The sequence below is a fragment of the Trichomycterus rosablanca genome, chromosome 14 (assembly GCF_030014385.1).
Source record: "Trichomycterus rosablanca isolate fTriRos1 chromosome 14, fTriRos1.hap1, whole genome shotgun sequence".
NCBI classification, from domain to species: Eukaryota; Metazoa; Chordata; class Actinopteri; order Siluriformes; family Trichomycteridae; genus Trichomycterus; species Trichomycterus rosablanca.
In genome coordinates, this window is record NC_086001.1 from 3,899,357 (window position 1) to 3,922,581 (window position 23,225).

Genomic DNA, 23,225 nt, shown 5'->3' on the forward strand with positions numbered 1-23,225 from the left:
TTCAGTTAGTGTGTTTTTTTTTTAAAAACTGCTTTTAAATTATGCCAGTTGGATAGAAATAGGATTTTATTATCAGGGAGAACATGCAAACTCCACACTAAAAGGACCCGGACCGCTTCACCTGGAAATCGAACCCAGGACCTTCTTGCTGTGACGAGACAGTGCTACCCACCGAGCCACTGTGCCGCCCTAGAAAGCAAATTCAGAATGGTCTCAATCGGAGTAGTCTGTTCTGGTTGAGGTGTATATTTGGACATGTTCTATTCCCATTGAGCTCTTAGTCATGTTAATATCAGGTTGTCAAGCTGCATGTAAATGTGACTTCACATATTAATGAATAATATTGATTAATACTGCAATAATAAAGTGTGTGTGTGTGTGTGTGTGGTGTGTGTGTGTAGGCTCAGATCTTCAATAAAGGGGCCGGTGCGCGTCGCATCTCCAACCGCTATTACATGGAGAAGAACGTCACCTGCCACAACTGCAACAAGAACGGCCACCTTTCCAAAAGCTGCCCGACACCTAAGGTGCTACATTACCCACAATCCCACACTTTTAACCACATCTCAGTGGTCCTCTGGGGTTCAGATCTTGGCGGCATTATGGGCCGGTTGGGTGTCTAAACAGACATGATCGGCTATGTCTGGTCGGGTGTGTGGCTAAACAACTTAACCATTGGGAGGTGCCCTCGTCAGTGCGCTCTCAGTGCAGGTCCCAAGCCAGGATAAATAGGAGGGTTGCCAAATCTTTCGCTCTGATGTTTCTTTGTGTGTGTGCAGAAGTCGCCGTGTTGTTCGCTGTGTGGAGCCCAAGGACATTTCATAAAGAGCTGTCCCAACCGCTACTGCTCCAACTGCGCTCTGCCCAATCACACCTACGACGACTGCCGGGAGCGGGCGTACTGGCACAAACGCTGCCACCGCTGTGCCATGACTGGTCACTTTGCTGATGTAAGTTAGCGTGTGTGTGTGTGTGAATGATTGCAGTCTTTTTCTGTAAGCAGTGCATTTATTGTGTCCTCCTGTTCTTTCACTTTCTCTTCAGGCCTGTCCGGATATCTGGAGGCAGTATCACCTCACGGTAAGCTGTTTTACCCTGTTTTTGGTGAACTGCTTAACCTGCTTTTCAAGAGCTGCCAGATATTTTTACTGCTCTGAAAGCTCAATATATTTCTAAATAGAGATGAGAGTTCCCAAATTCCCAAAATGTGAAGTTCTATCCTGGTTTTCCACTGTTGGTGGGTGTGTATGAGGGGAGTGGCACCCAAACCCAGAGTTTTAAATAATTGGGCATGTGTGAAATCAGCTTTTCAAGCCTGGGTGCAGCTCAGAGTCCTGATCTCTGCTCTGTGTAAAAACGAGGGTCTGAGGTTTACATCCAGAGAGTAAATGTGTCATGCAGCAGTTCCCAGGGTCCAGTTAGGGGCACCTCGCTGTCATAATGAAGAATCAAAAACCCTGTAATGTTCTGTGTTGCCATCGATCAACTGGGCGCCATCTAGTACTAGTAGTGCAGCAGACACGGTTCTGCTAGGGCGGGATTACCGGACTATGCGGGTGGGGTTTTCAAACGCTGTGTAATGACCCTGATTGGCAGATAGAGGCGCCTGAAAAAAGTCGGGTCGGAGGAGGCGTGAGCAGCAATATACCCTCCTCGAATGCAATCAGGGATCCTCCAGCAGCGGAAGACGAATTAACTACACTAAACTGGGAGAAAATGGGAGAAAATGCAGAAATGATATAGAAAAAAACCCTATAATGTGTAAGAAATTGAAGTGTGTGAAGCTAAACAGGATTTTCTGCTATTGTTTACTTAGCTAGTGATAGCTCAGTGGTTAAGGTACTGGACTAGTAAGCAGAAGGTTGCCGGTTCAAGTCCCGCCACCACCAAGTTGCCACTGTTGGGTCCCTAAGCAAGGCCGTCAATTGCTCATTGTGTAAGTCGCTTTGGATAAAAGCGTCTGCTAAATGCTGAAAATGTAAATGTAAATGTAGCTACATGTTTAATAAAATAATTAATTTGGATGAAGCATCGGTACGTCTCTATGCAGACGATATACAGACAATTAGCCCTGTATACAGCTTCCGAAGACCAAATAGTGTGAAGGCCTCAGAAAATAGTAACAGTGGTGGAATGTGGGGAAAGAAGTGGTAACCAAAAGTAGAGTTGGGTGTAATGAGCCGACACACTTGCACATTTAGGGACGTTTTCATGCCCACTTTGGAACATTTGTACAGTACAACTAAATTCTTTCTTTGCATATCCCAGCTGGTTTGGAACCTGGGGTCGGAGCACAGGGTCAGCCATTGTACAGCGCCCCTGAACTCGAGAGGGGTGAGGGCCTTGCTCAAGGGCCCAACAGTGACTATGGCAGAGCTGGGATTCAAACTCTCAACCTTTTAATTGATAGCAGAAAGCTCAACCCACTTGGCTACCGCTGTCCCTGTTTTAGTGTCTGAAGTGGACCCAGACCTTTGAGTCATGCTTTCTTTTGCATGCATGATCACATTAAACCAACTAGGGTGTGGTCTAGCTTGCCCTAGTTAAATGGGCACAGAGGAGTCATGAGGGGATGAAGGGAAATGACATTCTAGAACTTCCCTAGCTTATGTATGTGTACGTTTGACCTGGTGGGTTTTCAGTCAAAAAACAACTTTTACTTTTTGCTTTGACTGTGTGTGTGTGTGTGTGTGTGTGTGTGTGTCTGTGTGTGTGTCTGTGTGTGTGTCTGTGTGTGTGTGTGTGTGTGTGTGTGGTGAGTAAGTAGGTAATTGGCAGACTCAGGAAGCGTTCTCTCCCCGAAGATCCATGGGGCTGAGAAGGCATGTGACAGTCTCACACTACTAAACGTCAAGGGGCACGCTGGAACATCTGCACCCCGGCCTCCCACCACACACACACACACACACACTGAGCGTTGAATATAGACCTCAGTGTAAGAGAAAGAGCAGGTTGTTTGTCAATTAAAAGATGTGATAAAGCATGAAATGGGCTACCAGGATAACGCTGCAGCGAGCAGTCACTCCACCCGTCTCACACACACACACACACTAATTAGCTAGCCTGTCTAATGAACAGGCCTCACTGTTAGCAGAAGTGCAGACAGACGAGAGAGAATTTAAGGGTTTTAAAAGATTAACATTAAATGCTTTGGTTCTGATTTTTGAAGGTAAAAATCTCATTTGTTTTGCTTGTCATGTCAAGGTTTTAATGATCAGATGAGAAGAAATATACATTTTTTTGAACAGCACTGGTTGTTTTGGGTTCTTCGGTCTCTTTAGATGTTGTAGGAGAAGCTGCAGTGATGCTCCAGTTCCAGAAATCTTTGTCAGAGCTCGGCTTTGGTTAATTAACCATGAATATAATTTCTCGTGACCTTTGTGAACCGTCTTCGCCACGTGTGCCAGTAATTCTGGAGCGGTCTGTATAATGAGGTGCGAGTGGATGTATAATGGAGTATAATAGCGCTTGATGGTTTCATATGGACCTGTTCGGTTCTGCTGGGTTGCGTCCATCTGCTGGATCCTCTGGGTCCTGCCCTGCGTGTGTGTGATTGTAAACCTGCTTAAATGGACCTACCCTCAACAGACGGTGTCTGAGGCCTTTAAACTGTCTGAGACTCTGGGGCTCCGAGTTAACTACAGAGCAGCTACGTGTGTGTGTGTGTGTGTGTGTGTGTGTGTGTGTGTCGGTGTGTGTATGATGCTTTGGGAGCTGTGGCCTGTCGCCCCTGCACTCGGCCCACTCAGGTGTGAAAAGGCATTCTGTCAAAGCAGTTCTTGCTATTGGGTCTATTTATCCTCTCTGTGTGTGTGTGTGTGTGTGTGTGTGTGTGTGTGAGTGTGTGTGTGTGAGTGTGTGAGTGTGTGTGTGAGTGTGTGTGTGAGTGTGTGTGTGAGTGTGTGTGTGTGTGTGTGGTGCACTGGTATTTACGAACAAACAACCTCGCAACTGCATCGAATCTGCTGCTAATAGTCAAAATGTTTATGTACAGAATGTTCTAGACAAACATCGTCCAGTGTGGTCATCAGGAGTAATAACAATAATAACAATAATAATATTAATAATAATAATAATATTAATAATAATAATAAAAATTATAATAACAATATCAATAATAATAATATCAATAATAATAATAGCAATAATAATAAAAGTAATAATAATAATAACAATAATAATAATAATAGCAATAATAATAAAGGTAATAATTACAACAACAATAATAATAATAATATAATAATGATAATAACAATAATAATAATAATAGTAATATAATAATAATAATAAAGACAATAATATAATAATATTATATAATGAAGATGATGAATATGAAGATAACAAATATAAAAATAATTGTAATAACAATAAAAATTGCAATAAAATAATAATAATCATAATACTATAATATTAATAGTTGTAATAATAACAATAATAGTAAAATAATAATAAAAATAGTAATATTAATAGTGATAGTGATAACACAAATAATAGTAATAATAATAATAATACAATGATAATGACAGTAATAGTAAAATAATACAAAAATAATAATAACCTTGATAAACAATTATAATAAATATGTATGTGTGTCTATAAGAGGTGTTATCCCAATTATGATGTAGAGAATCGTGTTTCAGCCGCACCTATTGCTATCAGGTGTATTAATTAATATAGTTCCAACAGTTTGGGGAGGGCCCTTCACTGTTCCAGTATGACTACGGTGTCTATTAAATGTGATTTGGTGAGTTTGGTGTGAAAGAAACTCCAGTGTTTTGTACGGAAGCCAGGATCTCAACCTTACTGACCAGCTTTGGGATGAACTGGAAAGCATAGACCTGCTCAAATCTTGTTGAAGGCTTTCCAAGGACGACTCAGACATGGTGCTCATGGTGTTGGTATTGGATCTAATAAGCTGCTCTTGTGGTCATGTTGGAGTTTACTGGCCTCTGTGTCACCTTAGATTTTAAACACCAGTGAAACCTGATGCACCAGCAGCTAAGATTAGGATCTCAGCAGTAGTGGGTTAGCATATTTTACCTCTGTAAAAATACATGAATATTATGATGTTAATTAGAAGTGGAGCTTGAAATACATTATTGGACCATTTTTTATTCTACATACATTTAAAACTCGCCTCCCCAAATACACCAGGGTAACAACCTGCTACAGAATTCCAGCAGAACCTGAAGTTTAATAAACGGACCGGGTTCAGACTGAACCTACAGAAGAACCTGATGTTTGTTCCTGATGTTCTCTAGATAGAGATCCTCGTTTAGAAAAGAGAAGAAGAAAGTGATGCTTAGAAAGAACACAGACTGGAGAGGAGCAAGTACAGTGGTGGTAAACTCACAGCGCCATCTATCGACTGTACAGAGCCTTCACATCATCATCAGGAGCGCTTGTGTAGACCCGTGAAAAAGTATTTACCCTTCTTCAAGCAAAATGAATTCTGAGACAACCGTAAATTCACTTAATGCAGACAACTAACAGTTTGCAGCACTAACAGGCCCAGTGTGAAAACGTCTAAGCTTTGTTTCTTGACTTTATAACTGATTGTGCCATATTTAGCACCGATCAGTCATATCTATGACTGTGAAGGAATTTTGGCTCACCGTTCTTTTAGAATTGCTTCCATTCAGCCACGATAAAGAGTTTTCCAGTATAATTTGCATGTTTAAGATCCTCTACAGCGGCTTAATAGGGTTTAAGTCTGGATCTTGACTATGCCACTCGATTTAGTTTCTTTTGCGCTATTCAGCTCATTTATACTCAGTTTTTAATGTTTATTTTATTTTAGTGTTATTTTTTTGCTTTTTGGTTTTATTAACATGATGCTTAGGAGCCTTTCTAAAAAACCTGGAGGCTTTTCTAACCTGAAATCAATGCCTGATTCCTTTGAACGTATTATAAGCTTGTAGTGATGTGTTCTGGATCTTCGATGACACACTGCTTCTTTACACCAGCCAGCGGTGGATTTTTACCGAGAGATGAACTGTGTCTGGAAAGTCACGCTGCGCCCTGTATTTTCTGCAGTTATGCGTAGAGCACGGTCATCATGCTGGACCATAAACACTTGTCAAAAAATACTGTTGCCAAAAAAAAGCATGAAGTCTTATCCATTATTCTTTTTCTTTCATTTTTGAAATGATTGTGTACATACGCTTGTTAGCAATGTGAACATTGTGTGCGGTTGAAACACCCAATCTTGGTTATTACATTTACATTTTCAGCATTTTGCAGACGCTTTTATCCAAAGCAATGTACAGTACTGTGACAGTATACTGTCTTAGCAATTGAGGGTTAAGGGCCTCACTCAAGGGCCCAAAAGTGGTAACCTGGTAGTGGTGGAGCTTGAACCAGAAACCTTTTAATTACTAGTTCAGTACTTTAACCACTAGGCTACAACTGCCCTGTCATTAGAAGGTGTGTCCGGATACTTTTGACCCAATAGGTTAAATCATACGAATGCAGGTTTAGGGCGCCCCCTAAAGGCGGTGGTGTCAATAAAAATCCTCTATTAAGAATTGCAGATTCCTTGCAGCACTGAGTTAATCCTTTGACATTCAGCCAAGCGTAGCCAACATTAAGAGAGTGTGTGTGTGTGTGTGTGTGTGTGTGTGTGTGTGTGTGTGTGTGTGTGTGTGTGTGTGTGTGTGTGTGTGGTGGCATTGCGGTGTGCAACACTTGGTGTGTTTACATGCAGATGATGTTCGTAATTAAGTGTACCTTACTAATTGTAGCAGATTGAAATTCTGAAAAGCTCCTCCTTTGTTTTATTGTGCTTAATAGCGTCTGAGCGTCTCTGTACGTACAGTAATGAAGGGTCAAAAGTATGTGGACGCCCTGCTCGTGATTAAACTCGGGTTTTTCAGCCATTGCAGGCAGGTGTGTAAAATATAGATGGAATCGAGATCATGCTTCCATCTTTGTAAAACAGATTGTGAATGCTCCTTTATCTGTGCCGTCATTTTCAGATGTCGCTCCTTGTCCCTACCAAACTAAATTTAAGATCCTAAGGTTACGGTACAACCAGCACAGAGTACACATGGAACAGTGGTCAACGTCAGGTGAAAAACCAAACTCTCACCCTATGCTTAGACAGAGCGTTTCTCAGCTGATCAGATGTAATTCAAGTAGCACTGGGTTCTTATGGTTTATACTGGGTTCTAATGGGTTCTAATTGTTTATACTGTCTTCTAATGGGTTCTAATGGGTTCTTATGGTTTATTCTGGCTTCTAATGGGTTCTAATGGTTTATACTGGCTTCTAATGGGTTCTAATGGGTTCTTATGGTTTATACTGGCTTCTAATGGGTTCTAATGGTTTATTCTGGCTTCTAATGGCTTCTAATGGGTTCTTATGGTTTATACTGGCTTCTAATGGGTTCTAATGGTTTATTCTGGCTTCTAATGCATTCTAATGGTTAATACTGGCTTCTAATGGGTTCTTATGATTTATACTGGCTTCTAAGGGGTTCTAATGGTTTATTCTGGCTTCTAATGTGTTCTAATGGTTAATACTGGCTTCTAATGGGTTCTTATGATTTATACTGGCTTCTAAGGGGTTTTTATGGTTCATTATGGTTTCTAATGGGCTCTTATGGTTTATACTGGCTTCTAATGGATTCATATTGTTTATACTGGCTTTTAATGTGTTCTTATGGGTTATACTGGCTTCTAATGGTTCATTATGGGTTCTAATGGTTCATTATGGGTTCCAATGGGTTCTTAAAGTGTATTGAACTACATACTATACGTGGATCACAGTGAGAACCTGGTTGACTGCTTTTCCATCCTGCAAACCCTTCAGTTGTAGACGTCTCACTAAATCTCGATTGTCTGAAACCATGAAAAACGTTTTTCAGCTGATCAGACGTAATTCAAGAAGCACTGAAATAAATAAAAACAGAGATAAAAGCTGCTATAAACACAAGTGTGAGTGTCCACAGTCGAGTGAACTTTATATCACTATGAGCTTAAAGGCTGCCATGCATCAAAAAAGTAGCCCGTGTTTTAAGATCAGCAGCTCCAGGCTGGATTGTTTTGTACTTCAGAATGATGCAGCACACCTAATGGAAACACACACACACACACACACACACACACACACACACACACACACACAGAGAACATCTCTCAGTAAGATATGCAAAACAATCATTCCTCTAATCCACCAAGCACACAAAGACTGTTTGTATTGGCTGTGCATACATGTGTGGTGTGTGTGTGTGTGTCTCTTTCCAAGTGTGTGTGTGTGTGTGTCTCTTTCCAAGTGTGTGTGTGTGAGATGTGTGAACGCGCTGGTAACTGTTCACGTTTATGTGGGTTAAAGGATTAGCAATGTAGCCAAGCAGCCAAGGTGAAGAGCAGGTCACCAGGATCTCTGTGTTCATTAAAAATATGAATATGGATCATCGAAGTGCTTCAGATGGTCTGGACACGTCATCCCTCTGTCCCACATTTATTAGTCATAAGAGACCCCCAAACCAGACCCCTCACTGACTAGATGATGTTTGGGTGGTGGATCATTCCCAGTACCGCCCTGTGTTGTTCTGGTTTAAGTGTATCAGGTGCAGCAGTGTTGTTGGTATTTATAAGCACCTCAGTCTGAATGAACACACTCACTGCATGAAGGAAGAAAACAGCTCGTGTTTCTAACAGTGTGGTCCTAATAAAGAGGCCAGTTCGATTTAATAATACCAACAATGCTGCACCTAATACACTCATAGTGGTAGAACACACACCGTCAGTGTGAGGGTCAACACAAGTGGTGGAGAACTCCAGAGAGCACAGTGTGTTACTCCATATGTATAAAGAACAGTTTACAGCTTTCATTAATAAAGTCTGTTCTTATGGTTCATAATGGGTTCATTATGGTTTATACTGGGTTCATTATGGGTTCTAATGGGTTCTTACGATTTATACTGGGTTCTTACAGTTCATTATGGGTTCTAATGGGTTATTATGGTTTATACTGGGTTCTTATTTTTTTTTATAGTTTATACTGGGTTCTTACGGTTCATTATGGGTTCTTATGGGTACCTATGGTTTATACTGGGTTCTAAAGGTTCATACTGGGTTCAAATGGGTTCCTATGGTTAATACTGGGTTCTTAAGGGTTTATACTGGGTTCTTATGGTTCATTATGGATTTTTAAGAGATTCTTATGGTTTATACTGGGTTCTTATGGTTCATTATGGGTTCTAATAGGTTCTTATGGTTTATACTGGGTTCTTATGGTTCATTATGGGTTCTAATAGGTTCTTATGGTTTATACTGGCTTCTAATGGGTTCTTATTGTTCATTATGAATTCTAATGGGTTCTTATGGTTTATACTGGGTTCTACAGGATTCTTATGGTTCATCCTGGCTTCTAATGGGTTCTTATGGTTTATACTGGCTTTTAATGTGTTGTTATGGTTCATTATGGGTTCTAATGGGTTATTATGGTTTATACTGGGTTCTAATGGGTTCTTATGGTTCATTATGGGTTCTTATGGTTTATCCTGGCTTCTTATGGGTTCTTGTGGTTTATACTGGCTTCTAATGGGTTGTTATGGTTCATTATGGGTTCTAATGGTTTCTTATGGTTTATACTGGGTTCTAATGGGCTCTTATGGTTCATTATGGGTTCTAATGGGTTTTAAAGTGTATTGAACTACATACTATACCTGGATCACAGTGAGAACCTGGTTGACTGCTTTTCCATCCTGCAAACCCTTCAGTTGTAGACGTCTCACTAAATCTCGATTGTCTCAAAATATTTTTGCGTCTCGCTTTGTTAGCGCACGGCGTCTTTCATGCACTGGAAAAACCAAGCGGAGACTTAGCGCCCGCGCTTCACGGCAGATGACACAGCGCCTGTGTTTGGATCTTGATTCCTCCACATATTGCAGCGGAATATTTTCACTGAACTGTTTAACACACCTGCATGTATTATGCTTTTGTTCCGTGTGTGTGTGTGTGTGTGTGTGAGTGAGTGTGTCCTGTGACCCGCCGACTCCGGGTTGTGGAACACAAGCGTATCACAGACCACCCTCTGGCCTGCTAATCCGTTTAGATAGGGCTGATAGAGGTGCACAAAAGCGAGGTAATTAATAGCGCTACAGAGCTTTATGCATGAAGCACCGGGTCGACCGGCGTGTGTGTGTGTGTGTGTGTGTGTGTGTGCAGGGGTCGGTCGGTGGGCGGGGGATTGGTTGATAGATGGCAGGATGAGAAAAAGGGGCTTTTTGTTTCCCCTCTGCTGTTCTTCCACCTTCAGACCTGGATGCAGTAACAGGAGCTGAAGGTCAGGGTACGGAGGGAGGGGCAGGTCAGTCAAGTGGCAGAGGGAGGAAGAGGGTATGTTTAAACAGTATAAAGAACAGAGGAATGTATGTTGCAACTATATGGAGAGAGAAATTCATTCTGTGCATGAAATAAAAAAGAAAATATGTGACTACAAACGCTGTCCACCCCCCACCCCCCGGTGTTCCATCACCTTCCCGATTTTGTAATGGCTTGGTAAGTGAGGACACTATTATTGCAATTTTGCAAATGACTAATTTGTCCGTTCTTGCTTGATACGAGACTTCAGCATCTCAACAGTCAATTTTCTTTTGCATTTTCCCCCCCGTTTTCCTCCCAATCTAGTCGTATCCAATTACCTAATTGCATTTTGCTTTCTCTCTACTGATGTTGACCTCCATCACACACTAGGAGCTAGAACTGGACTGCAGGCAGTGCTTGCAGAATGAGGCCTGACCACAACACACATTTCCACTGGTCCACACATGGCCTCTCAGACCGCCTGAGATGAGCTCAGGCGCAAAGATCTCAGCGGCTTGCATTTCTTATTGCAGCGGCAGACTGTGTTAAGTGGCAGCAGTTTTCTAAAGTACTCCTGGGCCTGTGTGACTATAATTATCACAGTAGTATGACGCTTTCTTATGCAGTGCTGCCTGAGGTCACGGAAAGGTCCTGCAAAGGTCACAGACATTTGACAGTTGTTTGTGGCCACACCCTATACATACATTTCATTTGATCCCGAGGGTGTTGAAGTCTGAGGTAGAAGGCCGTGAGGTCTGACTCATATGATCTTCTTACTCATCTAACCACACAGTGAGCTCTCGTGCCCTGTGGCTAAGTGGCGTTGTCATCCTGGAGGAGACCACTATCGTCAGAATAGAACGTTCAGTCTGAATACGAGGACCCAACCATGCCATTAACAGCATGACAAAGCTTTTAAACCTTTTCTATAGGGGTTAAGCATTCAGTTCTGTACCGTTCTCTTGGTGTATGTCCTTATCCACCTCTAAATTTGGGAATTTGGTGAAGGACTCCAGAATTAGCCCTTTAATCCGAGTGTCCTGCACATCGGTCTCTACAGACGATCTACAGAAGGGTGTGGGGGGCTGGTGCAGGAGCCAGGTTATTGGAGTGGGGGGTTACGGCAGGTCTCTGATCTGTCTGGCCTTTGTGATGCTGATGGCGGCGCAGGCCGGGCTGATAATGACCAACGCGTCTAATCACATTCATCCCGCCATGGCTTCTCTCTCTCTCCGTCTTCTGAAATAAAAAAAAAATGAAAAGAGAGACAGAAAGGACGCCGGAATGAGAGCGTTCAAAATACGGCGTGATGGAATCGCGCCTGCGCTCGCTTTTACCCAAAGAGGAGCCGTGTGTGTTACCCTCAGTCACTGCAGTCGGCTTACTCTCTTTATCGGAGCGTATTTACGGTGGGCGATGAAGCGTGAAACGCCTTTAGGCTTCCTGGGACCAGATGGGGACACGGCGCACACACACACACACACACGGCAAGTTTGTGCGAAGGCGGCGTTATCAGTAGCGTATTACTGAGCTTCATTGATAGGCTCAGTAATCACTCGCTCCAATCTGCTTAATGGAAAGAAGAAATGGGAATGTGTATGAGAAAGGGAGGAGTGAAGATGAGAGAGAGAGAGAGAGAGAGAGAGAGAGAGAGAGAGAGAGAGAGAGAGAGAGAGAGAGAGAGAGAGGTTCTAACCAATCTGTTATTCATGGCATCGGTGGGAGAAGTGAAAAGGAGGCGTGTGTTTGGGTAATAGAATGAGGGCAAGCTGAAGGTGCGAGTGTGTACACACAAAGAGGATCACAAACACGGAACAAGTCCACCATACTCCGTAAGAACCCTGTGTGTGTGTGTTGGGGGGGGGGTCGCTGGTTTAAGCCTCACCACTGTCAGATTGCTGCTGTTGGGCCCTTGAGCGAGGTGTGTTACTGCGCTGCCCCCAGTGATTCTGGCGAAGCTAGGCCCACCACGACCCTGATCAGGATAAATCGGTGGTAAAACATGTAATCAGAATGTATCAGAAAATTAAATAAACAGAAATGGGTTTGGGGGGCGGCACGGTGGCTAAGTGGGTAGCACTGTCGCCTCACAGCAAGAAGGTCCTGGGTTCGATCCTCAGGTGGGGCGGTCCGGGTCCTTTCTGTGAGGAGTTTGCATGTTCTCCCCGTGTCTGCGTGGGTTTCCTCTAGGAGCTCCGGTTTCCTCCCACAGTCCAAAGACATGTAATCAGGTGAATTGGAGACACTAAATTGCCCTATAGGTAAATGTGTGTGTGTGTGTGTGTGTGTGTGTGTGTGTGTGTGTGTGTGTGTGTATATATGCGATTAATCTCAGAATTTCATATAGTTAATCGCGATTAATCGCATAAAAAAAAATCTGTGTAAATGTTATAGAAAACAAGGATTTTTAAGTGAAATGTTACAATTAAAATGGTGAACACATTTTATGCTAAATGTACTTATGTTAAAAACTGCTGGGACAAGAGAAAACTGTAAGGGAGTTTTATTCACTCACATACTAGGCAGTAATACTATCCAGCAGAGACCCTTGACTTCGTATATATGTCAGATTGTAGGTTAAAATTTCTCCATCAGCAAACATTGTAGATCAGCGGTGCTTCAGGTGGGATAAGGCGTAGTTACTGTAACAGACTTTTCTGTGCTTGTATCGTGACAATGGTTTGATGAACGTTTCTACACGAAGTGAGTGTGTTTTGACCCTTTGGGGCTTCCATAGTTCATGGAATAGCATGCTTGGCTAACGCGATGACTCTAGCTGTCCGCTATTCGGTACCGTAACAGAAAAAGTAATAAAGTGTTCTGCTCCCGACAACTTGTGAATATACCGTGTATTTATTTCTTTATTAAGAAAGTGCATCACTACGACGCTCGGTTACATTTGAGAAACGCCGTCTTAATGAGAGATGCCGTGCACGGTCAAGTCTCAACATAAACTACGGATGACTCGCAGAGCCAAATAGAATTTGCGTTAACGGCACTATTTTTTTAATCGCGTTAAATTGAGATCGCGTTAATGCGTTATTATCGCGTTAACTTCGACAGCCTTAATATACAGTATATATATACATGTATATATACAGTGTATCACAAAAGTGAGTACACCCCTCACATTTCTGCAAATATTTCATTATATCTTTTCATGGGACAACACTATAGACATGAAACTTGGATATAACTTAGAGTAGTCAGTGTACAGCTTGTATAGCAGTGTAGATTTACTGTCTTCTGAAAATAACTCAACACACAACCATTAATGTCTAAATGGCTGGCAACATAAGTGAGTACACCCCACAGTGAACATGTCCAAATTGTGCCCAAAGTGTCAATATTTTGTGTGACCACCATTATTATCCAGCACTGCCTTAACCCTCCTGGGCATGGAATTCACCAGAGCTGCACAGGTTGCTACTGGAATCCTCTTCCACTCCTCCATGATGACATCACGGAGCTGGTGGATGTTAGACACCTTGAACTCCTCCACCTTCCACTTGAGGATGCGCCACAGATGCTCAATTGGGTTTAGTCCATCACCTTTACCTTCAGCTTCCTCAGCAAGGCAGTTGTCATCTTGGAGGTTGTGTTTGGGGTCGTTATCCTGTTGGAAAACTGCCATGAGGCCCAGTTTTCGAAGGGAGGGGATCATGCTCTGTTTCAGAATGTCACAGTACATGTTGGAATTCATGTTTCCCTCAATGAACTGCAGCTCCCCAGTGCCAGCAACACTCATGCAGCCCAAGACCATGATGCTACCACCACCATGCTTGACTGTAGGCAAGATACAGTTGTCTTGGTACTTCTCACCAGGGCGCCGCCACACATGCTGGACACCATCTGAGCCAAACAAGTTTATCTTGGTCTCGTCAGACCACAGGGCATTCCAGTAATCCATGTTCTTGGACTGCTTGTCTTCAGCAAACTGTTTGCGGGCTTTCTTGTGCGTCAGCTTCCTTCTGGGATGACGACCATGCAGACCGAGTTGATGCAGTGTGCGGCGTATGGTCTGAGCACTGACAGGCTGACCTCCCACGTCTTCAACCTCTGCAGCAATGCTGGCAGCACTCATGTGTCTATTTTTTAAAGCCAACCTCTGGATATGACGCCGAACACGTGGACTCGACTCCTTTGGTCGACCCTGGCGAAGCCTGTTCCGAGTGGAACCTGTCCTGGAAAACCGCTGTATGACCTTGGCCACCATGCTGTAGCTCAGTTTCAGGGTGTTAGCAATCTTCTTATAGCCCAGGCCATCTTTGTGGAGAGCAACAAGTCTATTTCTCACATCCTCAGAGAGTTCTTTGCCATGAGGTGCCATGTTGAATATCCAGTGGCCAGTATGAGAGAATTGTACCCAAAACACCAAATTTAACAGCCCTGCTCCCCATTTACACCTGGGACCTTGACACATGACACCAGGGAGGGACAACGACACATTTGGGCACAATTTGGACATGTTCACTGTGGGGTGTACTCACTTATGTTGCCAGCTATTTAGACATTAATGGCTGTGTGTTGAGTTATTTTCAGAAGACAGTAAATCTACACTGCTATACAAGCTGTACACTGACTACTCTAAGTTATATCCAAGTTTCATGTCTATAGTGTTGTCCCATGAAAAGATATAATGAAATATTTGCAGAAATGTGAGGGGTGTACTCACTTTTGTGATACACTGTACATATATACATACACACACACACACACATACACACTGGCGGCCCCGTCCAGGGTGTTACTGTGTGCCTTGCGCCCATTGAAAAGCTGGGATAGGCTCCAGCACCCCCTCATGACCCTGATTGGATAAGTGGTTAAGAAAGTGAGTGAAATGTGTTTGGATTATAAAATAGTCCCAATAAATACGAAACTTTGGCTCAAAATTTAGTTTTTTGATGAGATGTTTATTCTCGAAGAGTCTGTTGTTTGAATTAAAGGTCAAATCTTCCAAGCCTTACTTTAAATCTTGAGATGTACTGTATATAATCTATATAATATTTTCTCTCTGTGTTTCTGTCCCTCCAGACGACGGTTGGCCCCCCGGAGCACCCTCCTCCTCATCCTCATCCTCGTCCTCCTCGTCCTCCTCGAGAGATCCGAAAACCCCCTGCATACTGCTACAACTGCTCCAAAAAGGGACACTTCGGCCACGTGAGTCGCCCCTGCATCCGAACACTTAACCCACCCACCCACCGCACCACCGAGATGCAATTAAAGCTTAGTACACACTACACCATTCCAAACTGCTCACACAGCACAACCCACTGGTCGAGATCACACGGTGTGTCCAAAAATATGTGGACACCCCAGCATAGGCATGTTGGACATCCCATTCCAATACTGTGGGTATTTCTACCAGATTTTGGAGTGTGATTGTGGAAACTTGTGCCCATTTAGTCAGACGAGCATTTGTGAGGTCAGGCACTGATTGGTCAAAGGCTTAGTCATACCCAAATGTGTTCCTGAGAATGTTGTCTGGGGAAAGTCTATGCACATGTTATAATGTGTGTGTGTGTGTGTGTGTGTGTGTGTGTAGGAGTGCTCAGAAAGGAGGATGTTTAACGGGACGTTTCCCACGCTGCCCTTCGCCTCCTCCTACGACACCCAGCAGGACATCAGACGACTAGAGCACCGCGCTCAGGTCCGAGCCAGAGGTCAGTACAGCTCTCTAAATGACCAGATTGCTAACAGGTATACACTAATCAGCCATAACATTAAAACCACCTCCTTGTTTCTACACTCACTGTCCATTTTATCAGCTCCACTCACCATATAGAAGCACTTTGTAGTTCTACAATTACTGACTGTAGTCCATCTGTTTCTCTGCATGCTTTGTTACCCCCTGTCATGCTGTTCTTCAATGGTCAGGACCCCCACAGGACCACCACAGAGCAGGTATTATTTAGGTGGTGGATGATTCTCAGCACTGCAGTGACACTGACATGGTGGTGGTGTGTTAGTGTGTGTCGTGCTGGTATGAGTGGATCAGACACAGCAGCGCTGCTGGAGGTTTTAAATACCGTGTCCACTCACTGTCCACTCTATTAGACACGCCTACCTAGTTGGTCCACCTTGTAGATGTAAAGTCAGAGACGATCGCTCATCTATTGCTGCTGTTTGAGTCGGTCATCTTCTAGACCTTCATCAGCGGTCACAGGACGCTGCCCATGGGATGTTTTTGGTTGGTGGACTATTCTCAGTCCAGCAGTGACAGTGAGGTGTTTAAAAACTCCAGCAGCACTGCTGTGTCTGATCCACTCATACCAGCACAACACACACTAACACACCACCACCATGTCAGTGTCACTGCAGTGCTGAGAATGACCATTGAAGAACAGCATTAAAGGGGGTAACAAAGCATGCAGAGAAACAGATGGACTACAGTCCATTGTAGAACTACAAAGTGCTTCTATATGGTGAGTGGAGCTGATAAAATGGACAGTGAGTGTAGAAACAAGGAGGTGGTTTTAATGTTATGGCTGATCGGTGTATTTAATTGTATCTGAATTGTGTGTGTGTGTGTGTGTGTGTGTGTGTGTGTTGCAGAGCTGCAGGAGGCCGGCCTGCTAGAACCGAGCGAAGGCGCCGCGACTCCTCAGCCCCCCCGAAAGAAAGCCAAAAACTTCACCTCACTTTCCCCTTTCGCCCCCAATATGAAAACACCTAAGAGACGCATCGCTCACATCCCCAAACACCCTCCTCACACGGTGCCCAAGCCCAACACACACCTGCGCTGGGACGAGGGCACGCCCACCACGGCCAGGAAGACGAGCAGCACGCCCGGCCCTCACAGCGCCTTCACGCCTCAGTCGGGGGGGGGGAAGAAAAACAAGAAGAAAAACAAAAATGTGCAGAAAACGGCGCTGAACTCGGAGGAGCACGACTTCCCCCGAAACTTCCAGAACAGTCCGTGTCACAGACCAGCGCACGGGTCTCAGTTCAGAGGCAAGAAGAGCCCCGGAATACTGTTCAGCTCGGAGAAGAGCAGGAAGAAGATGAGGAGGGATGAGAAGAGAGCCAGGAAAGCTTCTAATGGCATGAGGAGGGACGATGAGAACCTGTTTCTGATCAAACAAAGGAAGCGCAGCAGATAGCGGCGCGTGTGCAAGTCTGAGCTGCTTTGTCTCCCCCTGGTGGCCGGACCGCGACTTGCAGCTGTGTAGCATTTAAATTCAACTCAAGTTTAATAGTAAAATTATTTTTAACACACTATGAGTTTTGGTCCTTCCGTTTATTTAAAGACGACAAGAAATCTGCGTGTTTTAGCTCATGTTCCTGGTCTGAATGTGTGTAAACTTTGTGTATTAATCACCGAAAGTTCAGTTCTTATTTGTCTGTAATTTTGCACTAATGTGAAGTAAAAACGGCTTTTGGTTTTAATCACGTCATCAAAACTAAGCTGGAATAAAAAAATAAATACAGATAATAATCACATGGTCCTGTTTTATCCCTGCTCCAAGTATCCGTGTCAAGTCTGCAAGCCCAAGGTGTCTGGAATTAGGGTGAGCCAGCCTAACCCCGGACTGCAGTCCGGCTTCGTGTCGTGGCTCTGTAGCGGATCCTGACCAGCACAAGTCGTCATCCTGAGTTTCCTTTGGCACGCGTGGGGAACCAAAAAAAGCTAAAACAACACATCCTTTGAGTCCTAAGCACCTTAAAACCCTCACAGACTTCTAGTCTTCCTAGCAAACACTGATTTGCATTTACATTTACATTTACGGCATTTAGAAGACGCTCTTATCCAGACCGACTTACGGAAGTGCTTAGAATCTAGTCTGATTTCAATTACAAATACGGATGAACAAAAACAAACTTCAGCTTTGCAGTGAAGCCGATGCCATGCAGAACCATGGCGGTGGCAAAACAGATCCTACTAGTAGCTGTGATATCAGCAGTCCGTGACCAGCTCGAGCTTAAATACCATGAGTAGCGTTTGTATCTTTTGTGAAGCACCGTCTGCAGGTACGTCTCTGTCCTCTCCTTTGGTCATTTCATTAAAATCGTGAGTACAGTGACGGGCTTCTTTTACAGGGAGCTTGTGAACGTCTGGGGATCAGAACCCGCTGTACCTGGGATAAAGAAGTTTGTGTTGACTTTCTTGACCTCCAGCTGACACGCCCTTCACTGACAGAAGCATCTGAGAGCTGAGTAAGTACCTGTTTTATTTATTTACATTCACGTCACTTAGCAGATGATTGTGAATTGTGGGTTAAGGGCCTTATTCAAGGGCCCAACTGTGGCAACCTGGCAGTGGTGAGACTTGAACCAGCAACCTTTCGATTACTAGTCCACTACCTTAACCACTGAGCTACCTCCCACTATTTATTAATTGCTTTTCAGCAAGTGCTGTAACCTGATCATGGTCGGTCTTTCACCAACCATGCTAACCCGAGTAGCCAATTCACCTACTGGCATGTTTTGTGAGTGTGGGAGGGGCAAAACACATAGAGACCTGGGTTAGGTTCTCGTTTCCAGTCACTGTTTAAAGTATTTGGCATGTTCTTCGCCCGTCTGTTAGGCTTTGTTTTGAGTAGTTGAGTAGTCTAACATGCAGAAAGTAGACTGGCTGCACTGGATTGTTTATAGGTGTGTGTGTGTGTGTGACTGGGTGATTTTGAATTACATTCGATGGCCAAAAGTTTATGGACACCCCTGCTAGTTACTAAGTTTTATTTAGCTAACAAGTTTATATAATAAATTGTTCGCATCTGGCTTAGTCACAGTCACGCTGGCACAGGAAAGGTTCTTCACTCTGTGCTCAAAGCAAGGTCTGTCAACGGTGGTAGTTGTAGCCTAGTGGTTAAAGTACTGACCTAGTAATCAGAAGGTTGCTGATTTAAGCCCCACCACGGCCAGGTTGCTGCTGTTGAGCAAGTCTCTTAACCCTCAGTTGCTCAGACTGTTTACTGTCATTCTACTGTAAGTCACTTTGGATAAAGGCCTTCACAGAATTCTGACCTCAACCCCCAGTGAACACTTTTCGGTACTCTTCTGAGTCTGGCTTTTTCCATCCTGCCTTAACATCACTGCCTGACCTCTTAAATAAAGATGCAAATCCCCACATGCACACTCTACAATCTTACAGAAAGCCTTTCCGGAAGAGTGGAAGCAACTCTGTATTTACATTTACATTTTCAGTATCTAGCAGACGCCTTTATCCGAAGTGACTTACAGTATACAGTCTGCTCAAGGGCCCAACGGCAGCAACCTCGTAGTGGTGGGGCTTGAACCAGCGACCTTCTGGTTACCACTAGGCTACGGCTTGCCCAATATATTGATGCCTACGGTGTCAATATGTCCAACAAGCTTACGCTGAGGCGTTCACATACTTCCGGCCATATAGTCTCGTAGTTCATAAAATGAAACGCTCAATATTCACACCCATATTTATTCAAATATGAATAATTCAGAGACGTTTTGACTTTCATACAGATGCGTTTTTGTCTTTACAGCTTTCAGCACCATTAATATAGAACATGATCCAAAATAAATAAGATAAAAATCTGATGTGGACCGAATGTGCGGGGGAGAGGCGATCAGTAGCAATATTTAAACAATAAAAAACAATGACGTTAGCGTTTTTAAAATAGTGAGAGTGTGATGGGGGGGGGGGGGGGGGGGGGGGGGGAGTGCAGAAGGTGGTTTATAAAAGCGGTGAGCACAGCCAGATGAGCCCTGAAACGGTATGGAACGACACGGAGACTAAATCTGTTAATGCTTCATCATTCATAGGGGTGAGGAGAAAAAAAACAGTATCATCCTGCAGTATTACATTATTTTGGCCTTATACAGACTGTATATATACTGTATATGTATAGTACTAAAATTCTTCTCCACAGCCGCCGCCGTCTCCTCTCAGTTGCTTTTGCTGCAGGTCCGAGGGCTCAGGTTCGCCACGTAGTCGTTTTGGAATCGAGAGTTGGGGGTGCGATGGCGCTTGCGCTCGCCCTGCGTGGTGAAGAAGGCGTCCTCGAAACGCATGCTGGAGGCTGTGGACTGAACAGACACGCCCGAATCAAACGTCGTCGTCTAACTGTTGCTCACTTTCAATTTCCCCGTTGGCTCATGTAGTACCACCCCCGTGTCCAGGCGACAAAAACTCTAAAACATGACCCCACCACTCGGGCAGGCACCTCGGCCAGACAGCAGGGGTTACAACTGACCCCCATCCCTCATCGATAGTACTGCCTGGGATTCAGGCTTTAGATCCTGACAGAGGTTGCACCACCATCGTTATGATTTTAAATACAGCCTAATTACATTCTATTAATGCATTTTTCCCCTCCCAATGTAGTCATAGCCAATTCCCCAGGTGTATATCCTCTACTGCTGCAGAGGAGGGTTGTACCGAACATGCCCCCCTCCGACGTGTGTAGTAGCTGTAAGCTTTACATGCACCTCGGGCGGCACGGTGGGTAGCACTGTCGCCTCACAGCAAGAAGGTCCCGGGTTCGATCCCCAGGTGGGGCGGTCCGGGTCCTCTCTGTGTGGAGTTGGCATGTTCTCCCCGTGTCTGCGTGGGTTTCCTCCGGGTGCTCCGGTTTCCTCCCACAGTCCAAAGACGTGCAAGTGAGGTGAACTGGAGATACAAAATTGTCCATGAATGTAACCGAAGTGTAAAACATGACGTTAAAATCCTAATAAACAAACAAACAAACAAACATGCACCTCACAAATGCAGCAGTAAACTTCAGGTCTTGACTGACCAACTAGGTTTAAGGTGTCAAATGACTAAATGTTCTAATTACATTTACAAATGGGTCACTTACAAGGCGACCTTTAACCTTCTTGGGCAGGTCCTCATCCAGGGTATAAATGTCCTCTCTCTTAGCAAGCACCTGAGAGCCATCCTCAAACTCCACCTACACACAAACACCAAAGAGAACCTGATTAAGGTTCATTCATGTAGCCTGAAACACCAGCACAAGACAGCAAGAGCAATCTCGCTGCCAATTCACCTACTGTACCGAGGGCAGCTGTAGCCTAGTGGTTAAGGTACTGGACTAGTAAATCAGAAGGTTGCCGGTTCAAGCCCCAAGCCCGGCAAGGCCCTTAACCCTCACTTGCTCAGATTGTATACGGTCACGGTATTATTGTAAGTCGCTTTACTTCAGATAGAAGCGTCTGCTAAATGCTGAAAATGTAAAAGCAGTCCGGGTACAGAAATATAATAATAAAGAGCAGTGCAAAATAATAACACGCATTATTTCTACTTTCTACAGCGAGAAGGTCCTGGGTTCGATTCCCAGGTCGATCGGTCCGAGTCCTTTCTGTGTGGAGTTTGCATGTTCTCCACGTGTCTGTGTGGGTTTCCTCCGGGAGCTCCGGTTTCCACCCGACGTACAAAGACTGTAAGTGAGCTGAATTGGAGATACTAAATTGAACTTGAACTGATGAATCATGGGTAATCTGTAACTACCTTTCCTGTTATTAATGAAACCAAAGTGTAACCCATTTTAAAACCCTAATAAATAAATAAAAAAAAAGGTACATGCTGTTTATTTATCAGAATATTCCTGCTTTATACAACAGTTAGTTCCGACCTTACAATCTGATCGGTAATCCGATTGATATCGGTGATAACGGCACGGCCTTTTCACACCACAACTGTATTCCTCATGCACACAAGTCGCCGGTTGTTTTGTAGGCCTATTTGTGCTCATACACATCCAGAAAACAATGAACGGAAGTGTGCAGACTAACATATACAAATAACTCGATAACTCTTAATAAATAACTAAATTCTTAATTAATTTTCTCCTTTTCCTTTCATCTTCACTCATTCATATTCGCTTATTATTTTTATTCCAAACTAGCGTTACTTTGTAGTGTTGAACTATGTGCCTACTTGTTGGCGGAAGGTATTGTCAATATTAAAGCATCTTCAATATGAAACTCAGGGCTTCTTAGATTTATTTTCTTTCTTTATTTTTGTAAAAACTGTTGTATAAAAGCAATAAACACTCGAGGTCGTGTGTTACCGCGAATAACATGTTTACCTGATACATGTACGAGGTGTTGGAACCCAGATATTTAGCTCCATAGAAGAGTCCGTCCGGCCATTTCACCTGCACGGCCTCGCCGACCTCAGGAGGTCCAAGCTGGGCGCAGTCTCGGCTCTGAACGACAGACAAAGCGGAGTTAGAACCACGACCGCCTTCACACCGCAGCCTGAGCACGTATTTACACACACACACACACTAACCACAATGTCCTCGGGGAAGGTGTCGTTACTGAAGGAGCCGTCGTCGAACATGACTTCGTAGAAGGTCTGCGTGGTGGCCTGGGTCACACGGCAGCTGTAGTAGCGCAGGTTCTTGTGTTTGGCGATCACCGTTTGTCCCAGCGCTAGCTCGGTTCCACTCGCCTTCGATTTCTGAGGAGGGTTGGAGGGAGAAAAAAGGCACTTGAACTATAAGTGATGAATCATGGGTAACCTGAAACAACCTGTCCTGTCCTGTCATGAATGGAACCAAAGTATAAAACATCCTAAAACCCTAATAAACAAATAAATAAGTAATAAACCTACAGTCTGTTTATTTATCAGAATATTCTTGCTTTTAATATATGCTGGTGTGTAACAGTCGTATGAGGTGTTGGAACCTCGATATTTAGGTATCTATTAAAATAATATTTGGTTATTTATATAGACCCCCAGTTTAACATTATATTAAGTTTGTAAATTGTCACAATAGTAAAAAAAAATCGCATCCCGGCTCATGAAACGAGCCTTTTCCTGCTTAATACTCGATTTGCTGTGAAATTCGAACTTTAAGGTTCGTGTTTAGCGATTTAACCATTTTTTATTCGTGTAGCATGAAGTGCCTCAAGTTTACTGGACTATGAGACGGTCCTAGCAATCCTACGGCAATTCAGTTAGCAATCGCTTAGTCAAAATGTCTA

General features: G+C 43.8%; 2 protein-coding genes across 2 annotated transcripts in view; one reads left to right on the forward strand and one right to left on the reverse strand.

Moving 5' to 3' along the window:
• The window catches only part of zcchc7 (zinc finger, CCHC domain containing 7), a 62,624-nt gene extending 44,886 nt beyond the window's left edge, over positions 1–17,738 (forward strand). The window contains exons 4-9 of the mRNA XM_063008551.1: positions 402–527; positions 780–950; positions 1,045–1,080; positions 15,348–15,473; positions 15,859–15,976; positions 16,869–17,738. Of these exons, the coding sequence (XP_062864621.1) occupies positions 402–527; positions 780–950; positions 1,045–1,080; positions 15,348–15,473; positions 15,859–15,976; positions 16,869–17,416 (1,125 nt within the window). The 3' untranslated portion in view covers positions 17,417–17,738. The remainder of the gene's footprint in view (positions 1–401; positions 528–779; positions 951–1,044; positions 1,081–15,347; positions 15,474–15,858; positions 15,977–16,868) is intronic.
• A 1,954-nt stretch (positions 17,739–19,692) lies between these two features.
• Positions 19,693–23,225, reverse strand: part of kdm4c (lysine (K)-specific demethylase 4C) — a 23,271-nt gene continuing 19,738 nt past the window's right edge. Inside the window, exons 19-22 of the mRNA XM_063008289.1 lie at positions 22,528–22,698; positions 22,322–22,441; positions 21,092–21,184; positions 19,693–20,318 (exon numbers count right to left, since the gene is read on the reverse strand). Of these exons, the coding sequence (XP_062864359.1) occupies positions 20,178–20,318; positions 21,092–21,184; positions 22,322–22,441; positions 22,528–22,698 (525 nt within the window). The 3' untranslated portion in view covers positions 19,693–20,177. The remainder of the gene's footprint in view (positions 20,319–21,091; positions 21,185–22,321; positions 22,442–22,527; positions 22,699–23,225) is intronic.